The 17,220-nt window shown below is 49.4% G+C and overlaps 1 protein-coding gene across 2 annotated transcripts in view; it reads right to left on the reverse strand.

Annotated features, from left to right (window-relative positions):
• GOLGA3 (golgin A3) overlaps window positions 1-15,498 on the reverse strand; it is a 45,806-nt gene extending 30,308 nt beyond the window's left edge. The window contains exons 1-4 of one of the 2 annotated variants that reach the window (XM_088019634.1): window positions 15,203-15,498; window positions 9,904-10,192; window positions 6,928-7,080; window positions 3,690-3,802 (exon numbers count right to left, since the gene is read on the reverse strand). In XM_088019634.1, the coding sequence (XP_087875760.1) occupies window positions 3,690-3,802; window positions 6,928-7,080; window positions 9,904-10,012 (375 nt within the window). In that variant the 5' untranslated portion in view covers window positions 10,013-10,192; window positions 15,203-15,498. Of the gene's footprint in view, window positions 1-3,689; window positions 3,803-6,807; window positions 7,081-9,903; window positions 10,193-15,202 lie in introns of both variants that reach the window. The other variant, XM_028095528.2, reaches the window with a different exon arrangement.
• Window positions 15,499-17,220: the final 1,722 nt, after the last annotated feature.

Raw genomic sequence — 17,220 nt, forward strand, 5'->3', positions numbered from 1 at the left:
TCTCGCCATCATCCAACATGTTTCAAATGGAGCAGATTTAAATATTAAAAAAACATACTTAAAATACTTTTTAATACTATCTTATACTTTTTCTATAAGAAGAAAACACTGGTGAACTTATTTATATTCCTCAAATAGGGAGGTCATTTTGAAATATAACATAAATCCCAAAGTAACACCAAAGATAGAAAATTTTGACCATAAATATTTAAAACTGATGTGCAGTGAAAAATATGCCAGAGAAGTAGTTAAAAGATATGTCGAACAGGGAAAAAATATTTGCAATAAAGATGAAAAGGGAGTAATTTCCAGTATATAGAACCTACGTAGCAAAAAGACAGCCAACAGAAAAATGAGCAAAAACTGACAAAGACACACAAACATGGGGCGTCTGGTTGGCTCAGTTGGTTGAGTGTCCAACTTGTGGTTTCAGCTCGGATTGTGATCTCAGGGACGTGAGATCCAGCCCTGCGTCAGGCTCCAAAGTTCGGCGGGGAGTCTGCCAGAGATTCTCTCTCTCCCTCTGCCCCTCCCCAACTAAAATAAATAAATCTTCAAAAAAAAAAAAGACACAAACCACTAACACATAAAAGGTGTGAACTGCTAGGTGACACTGTTATTCTCACCTATTAGAGGACAAAAATCCAATTTTTGTTACTTTAATGCTCACAAGGATGACAACACTAGCAGTCTCATTACTGCTAACAGGAGTATAAACCAGTCCAGCCTATCCAGAGTGCAACAAGTATCAAACTAACAAATACATAAAACCTTTACCCAATAATTTGACATTCAAGGACTTGTCCACAACAGTATACCAAGGCACTGCGGCGCCTGGGTGACTCAGTCGTTAAGTGGCTGCCTTCGGCTCAGGTCATGATCCCAGGGTCCTGGGATCGAGCCCCGCATCGGGCTCCCTGCTCGGCGGGAAGCCTGCTTCTTCCTCTCTCACTCCCCCTACTTGTGTTCCCTCTCTCGCTGTCTAATAAATAAATAAAATCTTAAAAAAAAAAAAAAGTATACCAAGGCACAAAACATTCATTGCAGCGTTGTTTGCAATTTCAAAAATTTAGAAACAACCAGTGGCACCTGGGTGGCTCAGTGGGTTAAGCAACTGCCTTTGCCTCGGGTCATGATCTCAGGATTCTGGATCAAGGATCAAGCCCTGCATCAGGCTCCCTGCTCAGCGGGGTCTCTGCTTCTCCCTCTCCCTCTGCCCCACCTCTCCACTCCTTCGCGGGTGCTCTCTCTCTCTCTCTCTTAGATAAATCTTTTTAAAAAATACAAAAATTGAGGGGCACCTGGGTGGCTCAGTCGTTAAGTGTCTGCCTTCAGCTCAGGTCATGATCCCAGAGCCCTGGGATCGAGCCCCGCATCTGGCTCCCTGCTCAGCGGATAGCCTGCTTCTCCCTCCCCCTCTGCCTGCCTACCTACTTGTGATCTCTCTCTCTCTCTGTCAAATAAATAAATAAAATCTTTTAAAATAAAACATACAAAAATTGAGAAACAACCAAAATGTTGAATCAGGAGAGGATGCTAATGAAATGCTGGTACACACGTTGTTGTGAAGGATGACGGCACTCAGGACACGGTGAGAAGGGCAGGCAGTATGAAGAACCAACCACTGTCAAGGCATAACGATGTTCTCAAAGTGTTTATCAGACTGTAAACGGGACAGAACTCTTACTTGCCATCTGTGGCATGTGAATATGGGGTCTGAGCTACGTTCCTCATGTAAGCAAAATACTCCTAAAGAAATATCCTTCTGCTCCTAGCTTAGTAGTTTTTGTTCGCTTGTTTTGCATATTTTGATTTTTATCAAACACCTACCTTTTCAGCACCTGTTGAGATGGTCATAAGCCCCTTCACATGGACCTAGCACCATAATGAGTTCTGGCAGATTCTCCCCTTTTGAACTGACCCGTACTCAGAAAACACCTCGCTCGGAAATCCTGCACTGCACGCTGGCAGGTGGTGCTGACTGAGTGCTGCAGTGGGGAGCACAGCTCGGCATGCAGACAGGCAGGCTCGGACCCCCACACAGCCAGCCATTCCACTCTGAGCTTCACCGACAGCCACTCCTCACGGGGCTGAGGAGGACTAAAGGAGACTCTGGTCTGCGCACACAACAGCAGCTCCCAGACTGCACTCTGCCTCTGCTGGCCCTGCCCTGAGGGTCTCTGGAGCAGGACAGGTGGTGGTCCTCATACCAGCATCTTGCTGCCTGTCTTTCTGCCTACTTCAGGGTGGGGGCAGCTGAGCACGCAGGGACCATAAGTTGGTCAGAATAGCATGTAACAGCGCCTGGGTGGCTCAGTTGGTTAAGCAACTGCCTTCGGCTCAGGTCATGATCCTGGAGTCCTGGGATCGAGTCCCGCATCGGGCTCCCTGCTCGGCAGGGAGTCTGCTTCTCCCTCTGACCCTCTTCCCTCTCATGCTATCTCTCATTCTCTCTCTGTCAAATAAATAAATAAAACCTTTAAAAAAAAAAAAAGAATAGCATGTAACAAACACAATGCCCATTTCCATCACTTGAAGAGAAGTTATCTTACTGAAGACTAAGGAAATATTCTTCCATTTAAGCCATCAGTTATGTGTGTATATCATTTTTAAAGATGGGAAATGATGCTAAATTTCACATTTGGAATCTTACATTGAACTTCTAACACATTAACCATCTAATGTTGGACGACCCAGGCAGGCCTCTGGGAGGCAGAGTGAGGACAGGCCCCTGGAGACAGTGTGCACAGGCCCTGGCCCACAGACACTGTCTGGTCTACACTGTGACTCTCCACTTCACCAATGAGTAACCCCTGACAAGCTCCTTACCTATCTGAGCCTCAGGTTACTCTTCCATAGGGAACTGAACACAGTGTCTGGCAAGAGATGATTACTAGCTACTATCGCTATAACTTCCGCTGGGTCATCTGGACAGACCCCGAAAGCCCCTGACCAGGCAGACGAGCCTGGTGGTGGCTCCTCCAGCCCACTCACACTGGCTTTGGGCAATGACACCCATCATGGCACAGTCCCCTCTTGAGAACACAAAGAGCCTGACAGGGACACGTCACCACTAAATCACTCACCGAAAGCTATTTAAAGGTTAGTTTAATTTTAACTTTGAATCCGTTTAAATTTGAAATTCTCAAGTACAGAAAAGTTGGACAAAGTATGAAACGAACACCCAAACCCATTTGCCTAGAGTCACTTGGTATGATTAAAAAAACTGCTTTCATTAGCATGCCAACCTAAGTTTCATACCTGAATAGAACTGACTTTAGCACGTACTCATCAAATCCACGTGACATGGCATACACTCTGACACTGCATGGACCATCAGTCAGCAGACACTACACCACTCATGAAATAAACAGGTGAAACCTAGAACTGACTGCTCAAGGAGGGAGAAAAACTATACACAAGTACTTGCAGTCTCTGCTTTTCAAATGGCAGACACAGGAATCAAATATGCTTGATCCAAGGGAAGGCGCCCCATATGGGGCAGGAGGCACAATCCTGCTATGATCTCCCCATAGAGTGGGAACTGCAGAGAGAAATGATCTTCCCAGAGAAGCACAAAAGGCCATCCCAGCACAGAGGAACCAACGACAGGTCCTAGAAACTATGTCTAATTTCTGTTTTCCACACATGAAGTTCCCCATTAGCTTGTTCAAGACAGGGAGACTCACTCTTTCTTGCTGGCGCTTCACCCTGTACTGTTTGAGCTGTTCTTCTAGCCGTTTCCGAGCCTGAAGTCGGACCTGCTCCTCCTTCTCCAGGGGCAGGGAAGCCTCTGTTGAACCTGCGGTGAGGAAATGACCATTTAAAAACTCATAAAGCACCAGGGCACAGAGGACAAATCAGAACAGCAGCTTGGCTGTTTTACGTTCAATTACCAATTAAATATGATTTAGCTTCAAACAATACCTCGCCTTCTAGGTTGAAAGAGCTATTTGCTGATGGAGAGACAACCGTGAGCCCTGGACCTGCCTGGTGGAAGACCCACTGGCAAAGCACGGGGTCTGTGCTCATGCCACCAGTGTGCCGCTCCCCACAGGCATCCAGCTGGAAAATGGACACGGCTCACCCATGACTTGCAGCAACAAAAGAACTAAATCTAAAGTCAGTGCCAGGGCTCAGGGACCCTCAGTTCCCACGAAGCTCCAACTGTGCTTGGGACGTGGTATAGGAGCACATGGGCAGTCGTGTCCACAGAACCGTACTGAGGGATAATCCGAACATGTGGTCAGGGGACACCAAACACGCCTTCTTCACACGGCCACATCTGCTGGTACGATCTGACCCACGGCTTATCTAAATTCCTGCGGCGAGTCATGTTACAGTCAAGTTTTGCAAAACCAAAAGGTACTCATACAAGCAATACTCAGTCGTTACTTACTAAGGAAAAAGACTTTTCACAGTGACCCATTCAGGACTCACCTCAAAGTGAAGGCCGAGCAGGCGTCCCCGCAAGGCCTGGGGCTGCTTACCTCAGTTTCCTGACAGAGGCAACTCCGGTCCAGGGGCCAGGCTCAAGGACAGGAGGGGAAATGACAACTTTTTGGCCAAAAACAGAATTTAGAATATCTCAAAACCCAAATCCTTTATTTTGGGTAATAAAAGGGCCGAACAGTGAGCAAAAGGTACAACAGCCACAGGATTCTTTCACACTCAGCAGCCGTGCACCTGGAATGCTGCCAAGGGCACAGGCAGGGTCAGCTACTACGCGGATGAGAGCAGGAAAATGTCCTAATTTAACCACTTTACAGACAGCACATCTTCAGATGTAGATTCTGAGAAGATAAGCAGCTGTTGTTTTAAATAATCCCTAAAACCTCAGGGGCACCTGGGTGGCTCAGTCAGTTAAGCGTCTGACTCTGGTTTTGACTGAGGTCACGATCTCAGGGTCATGAGGTCAAGCCCCAGGTCAGGCTCCACGCTCAGCAGGGAATCTGCTGGAGATTCTCTCTCTCCCTCTGTCCCACCCCCGACTTGCGAGCACGCACACCCCCAAGATAAATATAAATCTTAAATAATTATAACAATAATCTCTAAAACCTGAGATTGCCAAGAACTTCACTAGGAACTCACCAAGTCATTACTAATATGTGCGTTTATCACTGAAAAAAAGGTCTAGTACTTTTCACAAGGCTAAGGGAGCCACATGGCAAAAACCTAGGGGTCTACAGCCTCAAGCAGGGAGCCCAAGTCAGCAGACTCAGGGCTGGGTGAATACTCACCAAGAGGGGCAGCTGGTGGCCGCAGGATGCCACCATGTGGGCACCTGGGGTTAGGGCTCACAAATCCCTACAATCAAGAATCCAGACTTTTATGTGACAGCTCTGGACTTCAATGTTGACAGTTAAAAGTTATTTTGTTTCTTTAAAGTAAGCTCTACACCCAATGTGGGGCTTGAACTCACAATCCCAAGATCAAGAGTTGCACACTCTACCAACTAAGCCAGCCAGGCACCCCTAAGTTTGCAGAAATTTTAAAAAACATATTGCAGCCCTAGTAAAATAATGCCTGTTAAGAAAAGAGCAAACAATCCAAAAGAAAAATGCGCCAAACAAATCAACAATTCACAGAAAAGAACAGCCAAACGGCCAAAAGGTAGAAGATGCCCAAATGATCAGGGAAGTGTGAGCTCCAAACTAAAGTACTGGAGAAGCATTGTGGCACAGCCAACAGGCTGGTGAAACTGAAAACAGTGCGAGCCCAGGGGGAGCCCGTGCCTCTCAGGGTCGTTAGTGGCATGGAGACAGGGCTGTGCATGATAAAAATAAAGATGCCATTGCTTTTGACTAAGAATTCTGCTTCTGGGGACGCCTGGGTGGCTCAGTCGGTTAAGTGTCTGCCTTCGGCTCAGGTCATGATCCCAGGGTCCTGGGATCGAGTCCCACATCGGGCTCCTTGCCGAGCAAGGAGCCTGCTTCTCCCTCTGCCTGCCTCTGTCTCTCTCTCTCTCTGATAAATAAATAAAATCTTTAAAAAAAAAAAAAAGAATTCTGCTTCTGGGGTGTAGCCCACAGAAATTAAAGCACCAACACGTATGCCATGGCGCACTCCACAGCATTAGTCATGTTGGCCGATGGAACAAATGCAGAGACCCAGCCGGCCATGCCAGGGGCTCCTGACCAGCCTTCAGAGAATGAATCTGGAGTTGCATCAGACAGTGTGGGGGCAATCTCCACATGATAACACTAAACAGGAAATACAGGATATGACAATCTAATCCCTTCTTAAAACACAATGACTGAAACCTGGGTGTTTGCAGGGGCTATAAAGGATTGTGTGAGAATGTGGCTTGCCTGCAGGGGAGGGGCATGAGAGGTAAAAACGGCATGTGTGGTACGATCCTATTATGTAAGATCATGTGTGTCTGTGTATGACAAACGTGCTGGAAAAAGGCCTGGATGTTTCCAGGGCTCATAGGCTGCCAGTTTGTGACCTGTTCACCCTTGGGTTCCCACACCGATTAAAATAATACAGAAAAGAACGCTGTCAAAGTTTAACTCCCTGCTGACTGCTTGCTCACCATCCACGGTAACAAAAGACATGCCGCGCAGTCCTTTAAACCCAGACCTGGAGCAGCATCCCCAGTGTCGACCATGAAGAAGTATATTTTCTCTCTAAAAAGGAGCCACTTGCTCAACGCACAACCCACCACAGGGATAAAACAGTGATGACAGAGGAACGAGCAGCAAGCTAGTCAAGGCACGTGCCTCTGAAGGGTGGTGAGTACCAAGTGATGCAGGAGGGGGTTGGGGGAGAGTGGGGAAGAGCCCAGTGGGAACAGATGCTTACACAGTTGCGTTTCTTGCATAGGAAGACTGAGTCTGAGAGACTGCAAAGCTTCTTTTCTAACACTGCCCTCAGCACTAGTCCCCTGAGACTTCCTTAGGTTGTCATGGAAACCAGCCACACCTGGAGAGGCATCGGGACCCCCTGGGCTTGTGGGGGGAGGTGACGAAGGGTCTGGAGACGGTGGCGTCGGCCCATTCTGACAGGTGTCGCCCTTGCTGGGTACATCCAGGCCTCCTCCTCCATCTGAAGCTCTGTGTACCTGGACACTGGCACCTGGAAAAGACAGCATGCTGGGCCATCATGGTTTTAACAACTAGATCAAGTGGTTTTTCAGACACGCAGCTAACACAGGACAGAAGAGACTCTACATGCAGGAGAATGAGCTATCTCCATGCCCCATGAGACTGTTTGCTCTGGGAGGAGAGCAGGCCTCGCTCTCCTCACATCAGCGGGTGCTATCGGACAAGCGGCTCAACTGCTCATTGTAGAATCGAGATTGTGGGATTTAAGTAGTAATGTTTCCTTTTCATTTAAATAAGACCAATGAGAAATCCCATGAAAGTCTCCGTTTAAAATAGCGGAAGGAAACCAATGCTAAAAACACAGCTGACAACGTTCCTAACAGGCGCCGGAAACAGCGCGCTAATCAGAGCCACAGCCTCACGCTTACACCGGGGCAGTTCCAAAGCTGTTTCACAGCATAAGTTCATCCTCCAAAACGAGAAATCTAAGTCAAAGAGGAACATTAACTGATCCGAACAATAACGGCAAAGAGTCAGAGTCTGTGTTTCTGTCTGATGAACACTTGCTAGATAAAAACCCAAGTTTATTTTATTTTTTTTAAGATTTTATTTATTTAACTGACAGAGAGACAGCGAGAGAGGGAACACAAGCAGGGGGAGTGGGAGAGGGAGAAGCAGGCTTCCCGCGGAGCAGGGAGCCCGATGTGGGACTCGATCCTAGGACCCTGGGACCACGACCTGAGCCAAAGGCAGACGCTTAACAACTGAGCCACCCAGGTGCCCCAAAAAACCCAAGTTTAAACAGTGGGGACTATACACCCACGTATCCAGCTCAGTTTTACCCACTAACATCACTATACACAGATCTGTCATACACTAACTGAAACCTATTTCCCTGTCAAAAGAAAAAAAAAAGACTTCTTACAATTAAATGATTTTTACCTTCCCTGTCCCCTCACCCCGGTCAGGGAGCCAGTTGGCAGTCAAGAACCAAGATGGCGCCTGGAGGGAGGAAGGGAGAGTCCAGGGGCCACTGGGTGTGGTTCCAGAGGTTCCCAAGGGCAGCAAGGTCCCAGCCTCCCACAGGGATCCACGCCACTTGGATCCCTGGATGTACCCAGGATGCATCAGGAAATTGCCCTTTGCCCAAGCAAATTCAAAATGGGTTTCTGATACTTGACATCTGATTTCCAACCAATATAGCGACTCACCGTCATGCTTCCTGAGAGGAAAAACAATACAAAAGGAGCACCACAGACTCAAAGCAGAGTGAGACTGGACCACGGCCCTGACCCGACCATCTGCTCTTATACAAACATCCCTTTGGCTCCATGTTGGGTGAGGGGGAAGGGAAGCCTGGATTTCAGATACAAGGTAATCAGATCAATACCACTTTCTGATGGGCTTATAGATCTGGGAGAGTCTCTACATCTTCCTGTTTACATGACAAAATAATTTTTTGAGCATTATATTATACTTTTAAAAAATATAAAAGAAGGCCCAAAAAACATTAAGACTATTGTTCCCAAACACAAGCCAAATCGTGGATAAACAAGTAACAAAGATGACGAGACAACAACAAAATATGGCTACTACCACTTCCCACTGCGTATGAGTACTTGTGTTTTATGCACCATTCTTTCAGCCCTCACAACTATCCACGGTGCATGCACCATTACTCTTCCATTTACACAAGAAGTGAAATGAGATCAAATAAGAACCCTGCTGGAGAGTTCAAGCTCTTAGTGACGGATCCAAGAGCGGGCTCCCTATCTATCCTGCCGTTGAATCCTCGGTCTTGGGCCCCTGCTGTTACCAGCCTTCCCTTGCACTGAAGGAGCAGTAATCAACAAAACCATTTTAGGTGCCTGAACATCATTTGCAAGAACAGAATGCAGGGGTGACTGGGTGGCGTAGTCGGTTAAGTGTTGCCTTTCGGCTCAGGTCATGATCCTGAGGTTCTGGGATTGAGTCCCGCATCGGGCTCCTTGCTCAGCAGGGAGTCTGCTTCTCCCTCTGCCTGCTCTGCCTGCCACTCCCCCTGCCTGTACACTCTCTCTCTGACAAATAAATAAAATCTTATTTAAAAAAAGAACAGAACACAATTTCTGCCTGCAAACCAGTACGTACAGACTCTATGACTTCCAAGCACACATTGCACCGACCCTCCTAAACAGGAAGGGGCATAAGAACCAAGTGAAAAATTCACCCTGTAGCTCTGACACATGAATAATCCATCAGCTAACATGCAAATGTGGTCCAATAACCCTTAGATCACTACTGGGCCATTTCTGGATCCCAGTTAGTAATACTTAGGCAACCAACCGACAAGAAAGGTAGGATGTAGGGGCGCCTGGGTGGCTCAGTTGGTTGGGCGACTGCCTTCGGTGCAGGTCACGATCTCAGGGTCCTGGGATCGAGCCCCGCATCGGGCTCCCTGCTTGGCAGGAAGCCTGCTTCTCCCTCTCCCACTCCCCCTGCTTGTGTTCCCTCTCTCACTGTCTCTCTCTCTGTCAAATAAATAAATAAAATCTTTTAAAAAAAAAAGAAAGGTAGGATGTAAGGCAGGGAACAATATGTCAGTGCAGACCCAGAGAACACTTAAAGGGAAAGAACCCACTGCTGCAGCCTGCTGGAGCAGAGCATGGGACAGCTCCTACCCTGTTTAACACACATGGTACTTGATTTAAAGTTGCAACTAAGAAAAAAAACTCATCTGATTAGTAAAAACACACTCTGAACATAAAGTTCATTATGGTCTTACACACCACAGCCTTGTTCCAAAATGCAAGAGGATCCATGTCCTCCTATTTAAAGGAAAAATGTCAGCAGCACAGAGTAACCACTGACTTACACTGGGCTTTGTCCCACTGGTCAGGTGGTGCCGGTGAGCCTGGGGGCTTGAGGAGGGCCTCTGGGTCGGCTGAGGTGCCACTACTAGATCCGGCTGGTGTTCCGTCCATGGTCAGAACGGCACAGGCTGGGCGGAGTCTCGGGGGCTGCAAGCAAGCCGCCGGCAGGTGTGGTTTCAGCCATCAGCAGCAGCCAAGAGATTCTGGGAAGAACCACACTAGGCTTTCCATTTTGGGGAGATTTAAAGTCTCAAAAGCGGCTTGAAATCAAACCAAGTAATATCATGATACCTGATAGGAGGGAAAAAAGAAAGTATTACGAATCTTCATTTGTCAGATTTGAGTAATAATTCCAAGATTAACATTTGGCTCCCAACTCACATCTATATAATAAAAACAGATTTATTCATTCAGCAGACAACCCTTCAGTACCTACAGTATCCTAGGTTTTGAGGATAAAATGCTGAACCAGCCACACCTGGGCCCGTTCCTGAAGGTGCTTAATGTCTGTACTGGTGCCAACTAAGTGCCATCCTGCCCAGGCAGGGCTGTAACTGGAATTGTAAGCACCACAGGGAGCCTCCTAGCAGAAGCAGGGCTTGTGAGGCTGAGGAACTGAGTTGTTTGTTAAAATTTAAGTAATTTGAGTTAAATAGCCACATGTGACCAGTGATATCTGTACTGGACATGCAGGCCTAAGCACTCACAGGGCTCATAGGGCAAGCTCCCCTCCCAGGAGGCCTGACCTGATGGTGGAAGACGCAAGTGCACGGAACATGGAAACAGTACACTGTATCAGGGAAAGCACAGGGAGAGGACACATGGGAAGGCAGCCACCTGGGAATCGGGGTCCAGAGAAGGCATCTCACAGCAAGTGACCAGTCTTGTCTTTCATTTCTGTCAGGATCAGCTTTTAGCCCATCCTACTAGGCTAAGTTTAAGGGAGGAAAACTTCGCCCCAAGTTCGGCAACTGGTTACCGTTCTGGAAGCACACCAAGGATATTCATTACCTGTCCCTCATCATCAGATAAGGTTTGAGCCACTATTCATTCTGCAGAGATGTTGGCATTTGCTTCCTCTGAAGTAAGTTTCACACTATCCTACATACTATCCTGTGTTTCATGAGTTTCAGGACAAAAATTTACATGACTTCCTTCTCCAGCTTACAAATCCCATATAGACATTTCAGATAAGAGCCTGAGCAGTGGCCACACAGGAAGGGGGGGATGATGCTGACACCACAGCAGGAGGATGTGGGTGTGCCTCTTTCTCCACAATCCTCTCTTGCCGTACCCCTTGACCAGGCAGCCACTGGTAGTTGACATAACCTGGTCTTACCCATGATCGAGTGACTAGCGATGGCAGTGTCCCCTGTGTAAACCCAGGAGTGGCCGGCTTGCAGCTCTAACCATTCGCATGTTCCACTCTGCTGTCTGGCACCCTACAGGCCAAAAGATGCTGTGGCTCAGTACTAGCGCTGATAAGAATATGAAAAGGTTATATGTACCATTACGTGTAGAACCAGCACTAAGGGCTGTACCAGAAAGAACCATGACAGAGTGTGCAACAACAGGGGAGACTACAATCCAGCCAGCTAACTGAAAAGCACTGGGTGCCAGTGTGACTCAGTGTCTGGCTTATGTAAATATTTTAAGGCTGAAACAATACCTGGATCACAGAAATGGAGTTACTAAGGCTGGCCAGAACGTGATCCTGTCTGCAATGAGTTCTCTATCTTGTTTTTGTCTCTACAATAATCAGTAACCTCTTTCATTCCCAAAGCCTTTCTGGGGTGGGGGAGGGGGGGGATGGACAAACAGGCTCTTGGAGGCTCCACACCTGTCCCTGCACGTCCCACAGGGCCCTCCAAAAATCACCGTTCCACAGGGTCCCAGCTCCGTGGAAAACCACTTGGCTACTATAGATGACTGATCCTGTGGAGAAGATGTCCACAAAGCAAGGCACGGCACATGAGCAAAAGGACAGCCAGGCTGTCCCCTTGATCACAGGCTTGCCACTTCAAGAACATGTAGCAACAAACAGAGCGGAACGTGAAACACACAGGGCATACTGTATGTGCTGCTCATCCTGACACGTTCTTTAACAAAAGAAAATGTCTGCATTTTGCTTTCAAATGTGGCGGCATACTCTGGTTTCTCTTCAAAACGCATAAATCTTTCTCCTTCAAATGTGGCGGCAGGGGTGAAGGTGTGTAAATCACCTGTCCCTATGATGCCTGAAAGGGTAACCATGCAGATGAGTGCTTTTCAGGCAGAAGCTGGCTCCTCTGCCACGGATGCCTCTCCCCCCTTGACCACCAGACAAATTCCCAAGGACCCTTTCAGGTCTACCATTCGGCACTCCTCTCAAGTCTCTCCTGGGCCTCAGATAAAGTGCCTAGCCCACTCCTTTCTGCCATCAAGATAACCCCTCTGTGCACACCACAATGCAAATGTGTGTGTGCCCATCTCCTCCATCATGCTGCAGGAACCTCGGAGGCAGAAACCACCGCTCCAAGTCAGCTCCACCCCTCAAACATCCCCTACTCCAAGCTGTACTCAGCACAGGCTCCTGACTTCAATCTTTGGTTCTGCCAAGTTCCACCCCTTAGCAACTAAGCTAGTGACTCCACAACAATAGAGTGTTTGCCTCCTGAACATCAACACTGCCTGTTCAAATACAGAAAAACTCTAACTATTCCTATTAAAAATACTTGGAAGCTACGGTTCCAGTGAGAGACAAAGAATGCCCCTGGGAGTTACCAACTGGCATGTAATGGCCACATCCCAAATAAGCAATGTCACCTGGGTAAGAAGGGCAGGCAACCAGACAGTCTTCACTCATGTACTAGAAACAGAACACGCCAACCGGACATCGGAAGGCAGAGGGGTGGCGGAGGAGCCGCGGAGGAGAACGTGCGCCGCGAGGCAAGCAGTGACAACAACACTTGACCAGGAAAGAGGAACTCTGGCTGAGATGTTCCAAGTTCCATCAAACATGGAGACAAATGCGTCAGGCCATCTGAGCCCGATGCCATCACACACTCCACTCATTTAATTCCCTTTATTTGGATTTCTTGAAAAACAAGAAACCTGCTGAATCCCGAGAGGTTCTACCCGCTTCCGAGTTGGATGACGCAGCCCTCCACAATATAAGACCCTGGGACTGGGACGTGTCCTGGTAACTCTTAAAGATGGCTTCTGTTCACGTGCAGCTCGCCCTGCGGCCGGACAACAGACAGAACTCACTGACTGCCCAGAGCGGCCCCTGGCGAGGTGGCATGTCCCTGTAGGTAATAAGCTGGCACTCTCTGTCTGTCCTCAGTCTCAGGTGTACTTTACTTAGCGTGACTCAGTCGTCAGGGTCTCATTCCCCCACTGCTGACAAAAACAGGGCAAGGAGAAGGGTCAGACAGCTGGGAGCACAGCACAAGGAAGCTGTTATTAGTAACATGCATTCCAGTTCCTGGTTTAAAAAAAATTAAAATATCAGTCTTACTCGCAGTAGCATCTTTGACCACCTGCACTCTGCTGTGTTTCCTAGAGGAAAAAGACGGGGCAAAATCATGACTTATACAATGTCCCTAACTCTGAATTCATGCCATCTGACATTGAGAGACTTCCTACTGAGAAAACTGGCTCAGCATGTGTGTGACTTCTGGCTTCCCCCATTCAGCCGACTGTGTGGTTCCAGATGCACACGAAGCGCTCCACGTACCCCGCCTCGTGTAAGCTGTTTCCACGGCAGTTAGGAACAGCATGGCCGGAGACCAAACAGGACTTCCTGAAGAAGATAAGGTCTAGCTGAGGCCGCACCAGTGACCACAGGTAAACAGCGCCTGGTGTGCAAAGCCTCTGCAGAGCTGTGCCGTGGAAAGGGTGGGCTCCTGTGTCAGTCCTGACTCCTCCCCCCCCAACTAAGGTCCTGGCAGGTTTCTTAACCACTCTTAGCCGTTTTCCTCATAAGCTAGATGATGACAAAAAGAATACAAAATTTTGCCAAGATTAAATGCAACAAGGCGCAGGTCTGTCCCACACCCTCCATAAACGGTCACTTATTATTAGTGTTGTGTTCCCTTCCACTGCTGCTTGTCAGAACTGACAGGTAAAGCCAACCGAAGGTATTCTCACTTAGGAAAGTACACCGCTGAAGGCAACTGGCAAAAAACAAAAACAAAAAAACAACGCTACTTTTGAATCTTAGCAATGTCAGATGATTTTTCTTTTCTTTTCTTGCCATTCAAGGTCCATGAACTGAAAGCGCGCATTCCAGAAACGGGCTGGCAATACTAAAGGAACGATCTGAAACGTTTTTAAATGCGTGAGTCACCTCCCGCACGGCAGACTACGTCCCAGCGGTTTTCAGTCACACTGACAATAAAACCCAAGCCTCTGACCAGGAACCAGGAAGGGGCCTGCCACCCGGCTCCTGCCTACACTGCGTCCCTGTCCCCCGTCACTTGCCTCCCTTCTCGTTACAGCCGCGACACACTTCTTCGCGGCAGGCCACCAAAGTTACTCCTCCGCGGGGTCGCCACACTGCTGCTCCCTGTGCCCGCAAAACTCTGGTCCCGCAGTTTTGCACGAGTGGCTTCTGGCCACAGAGGCCTTCCCGCAGACCCACCCCACCGCAGCACCTCACGCTAGGACGGCACGCGCCGTGCCCACCGCCGCACTGAAGGTGAGTCCAGAGTGTCCCAGGCCCGGCAACGCACCAACACCCACAGACGTCTGCAGAGCGAAGGCCGCGCTGTTCGCCGGCTCCGTTCCAGGGGCCGAGCCTGGCCCCACTCCCTCGGGCAAGGCCCGCGCTCAGCCCCCCGAGGCTGGCCGCAGTCCAGGTGCAGGGAGCGGCGAGCAGCCACGGGGACTCCCTGCAGCCGACCGCCCGCTAGCCTCCCGACAGCACGGCACGTCTGTCACCCTGGCAGAACTTCTGCGCAAGGACGAGAGCCCTCACTCACGCGCCGCCCGGCGCCTCCCAAGCAGCCGCTCAGCAGCGGTGGGCGCCTCCGACAGAAATCGCGCCCCGTTCCGCGGACACAGCGCTCCGGAAGGGCTCGCCGGGCGGGGATTCAGGAAGCCGGTCCCAGGCCCTGAGGCCAGCAACGGCGAGCTGCGGGACCGACGCGGGGCGTAGCCGCTCCGGGTGGAGCCGCGGCCGGCCCTCCGCGGCCGCCCAAGCCCCGGCGCCCCTCGCCCGCCGCCTGGCCTCCGCCCCGACCGCGCCGCGGCCCCCCGGCGGTCCCGCGCCCCCCCAGGGCCGGAGTCCCGGCCGGGGCGCCTGCTCGCGACCCTCACCGGGGCGCTGTGGAAGCCTGGGCGGCAGCCGGCCTCGCTGCTCCAGCGGAGACGTGGCCGCGCGAGGGGCGGGGCGCGGCGCGGCGACCGGGTAGGACCCTCCGGAAACAGCCTGGGCGCGCTGCCTCCGTTCCGGAAGACACACCGTCCACTTCTGCTTGCCAACAGCCGCCCTCGGGCCGGGCTGCCCCGACCACAGGGTGGGACTCGAGAGCGCACTCACAACTGGCGCGAGGCGGAGTTCAGAAAGTGAGTTTGCGAGCCTCTCCCTTACGGAAATGCAACTTCTGGACTTGGAGGACCAACTCCAGCCGGAAGCTAAACAAGAGAACTTCCGGCGGAAGTGGCGTGGCCAAGGCTCGGATCCCCGCCCCGTCCCGCCCAATCGGCCAGACTGTGGGCGTGGTCACCCTCGCTCCGCCCCCTCGGCCCCGTTGCGGGGCGTGGCTAGGAGGCCCCGGCGCGGGTGGGGGACGGTGGGCGGAGTCGGTGCAGTTAGGTGGGGTGGGCGTCGGGGCTCGTCCCCTCCGCCCCTCGAACCCCGAACCCCCCACCTCCCACCGCGCCAGTTCTTACTTATCTTAAGGTGCCAATGCAAAAGTGACTCCTGCTGTGGAGGCATAGCAGTGTCTTAAAAATAAATAAATAAATCAATAAATAAAAATATTGTTGGAATAGGCCACGAGGTTTAGGCGAAGGTTTTTTTCCTCTTTTTTTTTTTAATGTTTTATTTATTTACTTATTCATGAGAGTCAGAAAGAGAGGGAGAGAGGCAGAGGCAGGCTCCCCACCCAGCAGGGAGCCCGATGCGGGACTCGATCCCAGGACCCCGGGATCATGACCTGAGCCGAAGGCAAATGCTTAACCATCTGAGCCACCCAGGCGCCCCGGTTTTTTTCCTCTTTTTTTCTACGGGTATGAAATTGTTTCAGCACCATTTATTGAAAAAACTCCTTCCTGGGGCGCCTGGGTGGCTCAGCTGGTTAAGCGACTGCCTTCGGCTCAGGTCATGATCCTGGAGTCCCGCGATCGAGTCCCACATCGGGCTCCCTGCTCGGCGGGGAGCCTGCTTCTCCCTCGGACCCTCTTCCCTCTCGTGCTCTCTATCTCTCGCTCTCAAATAAATAAAATCTTTAAAAAAAAAAAAAACTGTCCTTCCTGCATTAATGTGCTTTTGCACAGTTGTCCAAAATCAGTCGGCTGCTTCTGGGGTGTTTCGGAGTTGTCTGATTCTCACTGACCTCCTCTGTCGCCTGTCCCTCTGCTTACACCGCAGCCTCCAGCACCGTAGCCCTAGGGCAAGCCCTGATATTGGGTAGGGCATTTCTTCCACTTTGCTTTTCTCAGGATTGTTCCAGGTATTTGGGGACCCATGCCCTCCCATATAAATTTTGGAATAAACTTTCTATGTGTATAAAAATCCTTCCTGGGATTTTGACAGAATTGCACTGAAACTATAGACCAACTTGGGGAGAATTGACATCTTTCCTATGTTGAGACTTTCAATCCGTGAAAGTGGTATGTCTCCCACTTAGGTCTTCTCTGACTTCTTTTGACATTTTGTAATTTTGATCATACAGATCCTGTACATGTTGTTGATACCAAAGTATTTAATTTTCTTTGCAGAAATTGTAAATGGTAATGTTTTAAAGCCTGGTTTCCACACGTTCATTGTTAGTGTATAGAAATGTGATTAAATGCTGTGTGTTGATCTTGTATCCTGAGAACTTGCTGAACTCATTAGTTCTAGTTTTCCTTATAAATTCCTTGGACTCTTCTGCATAGATCATCATTTCATCTGCAAATGCAAAATTTAACTCAAAATGATCATGGACTTAAGTGCAGAAATATGTGAAACTATAAAACTTTTACAAGAAAACAGAGGAAAAATTTCAGGACTGAGGGCTTGGTGAAGTGTTCTCAGACATGCTACTACAAAAGAACAAAATGAATAAACTGGACTTCACCAAAATTAAAAACGTTTGTTTTGAGAAAGATTCCAATAAGACAATGAAAAG

Source organism: Eumetopias jubatus, unplaced genomic scaffold, assembly GCF_037043125.1.
Source record: "Eumetopias jubatus isolate StellerSeaLion01/CBP00866 unplaced genomic scaffold, mEumJub1_p1.0 scaffold_16, whole genome shotgun sequence".
NCBI lineage: Eukaryota > Metazoa > Chordata > Mammalia > Carnivora > Otariidae > Eumetopias > Eumetopias jubatus.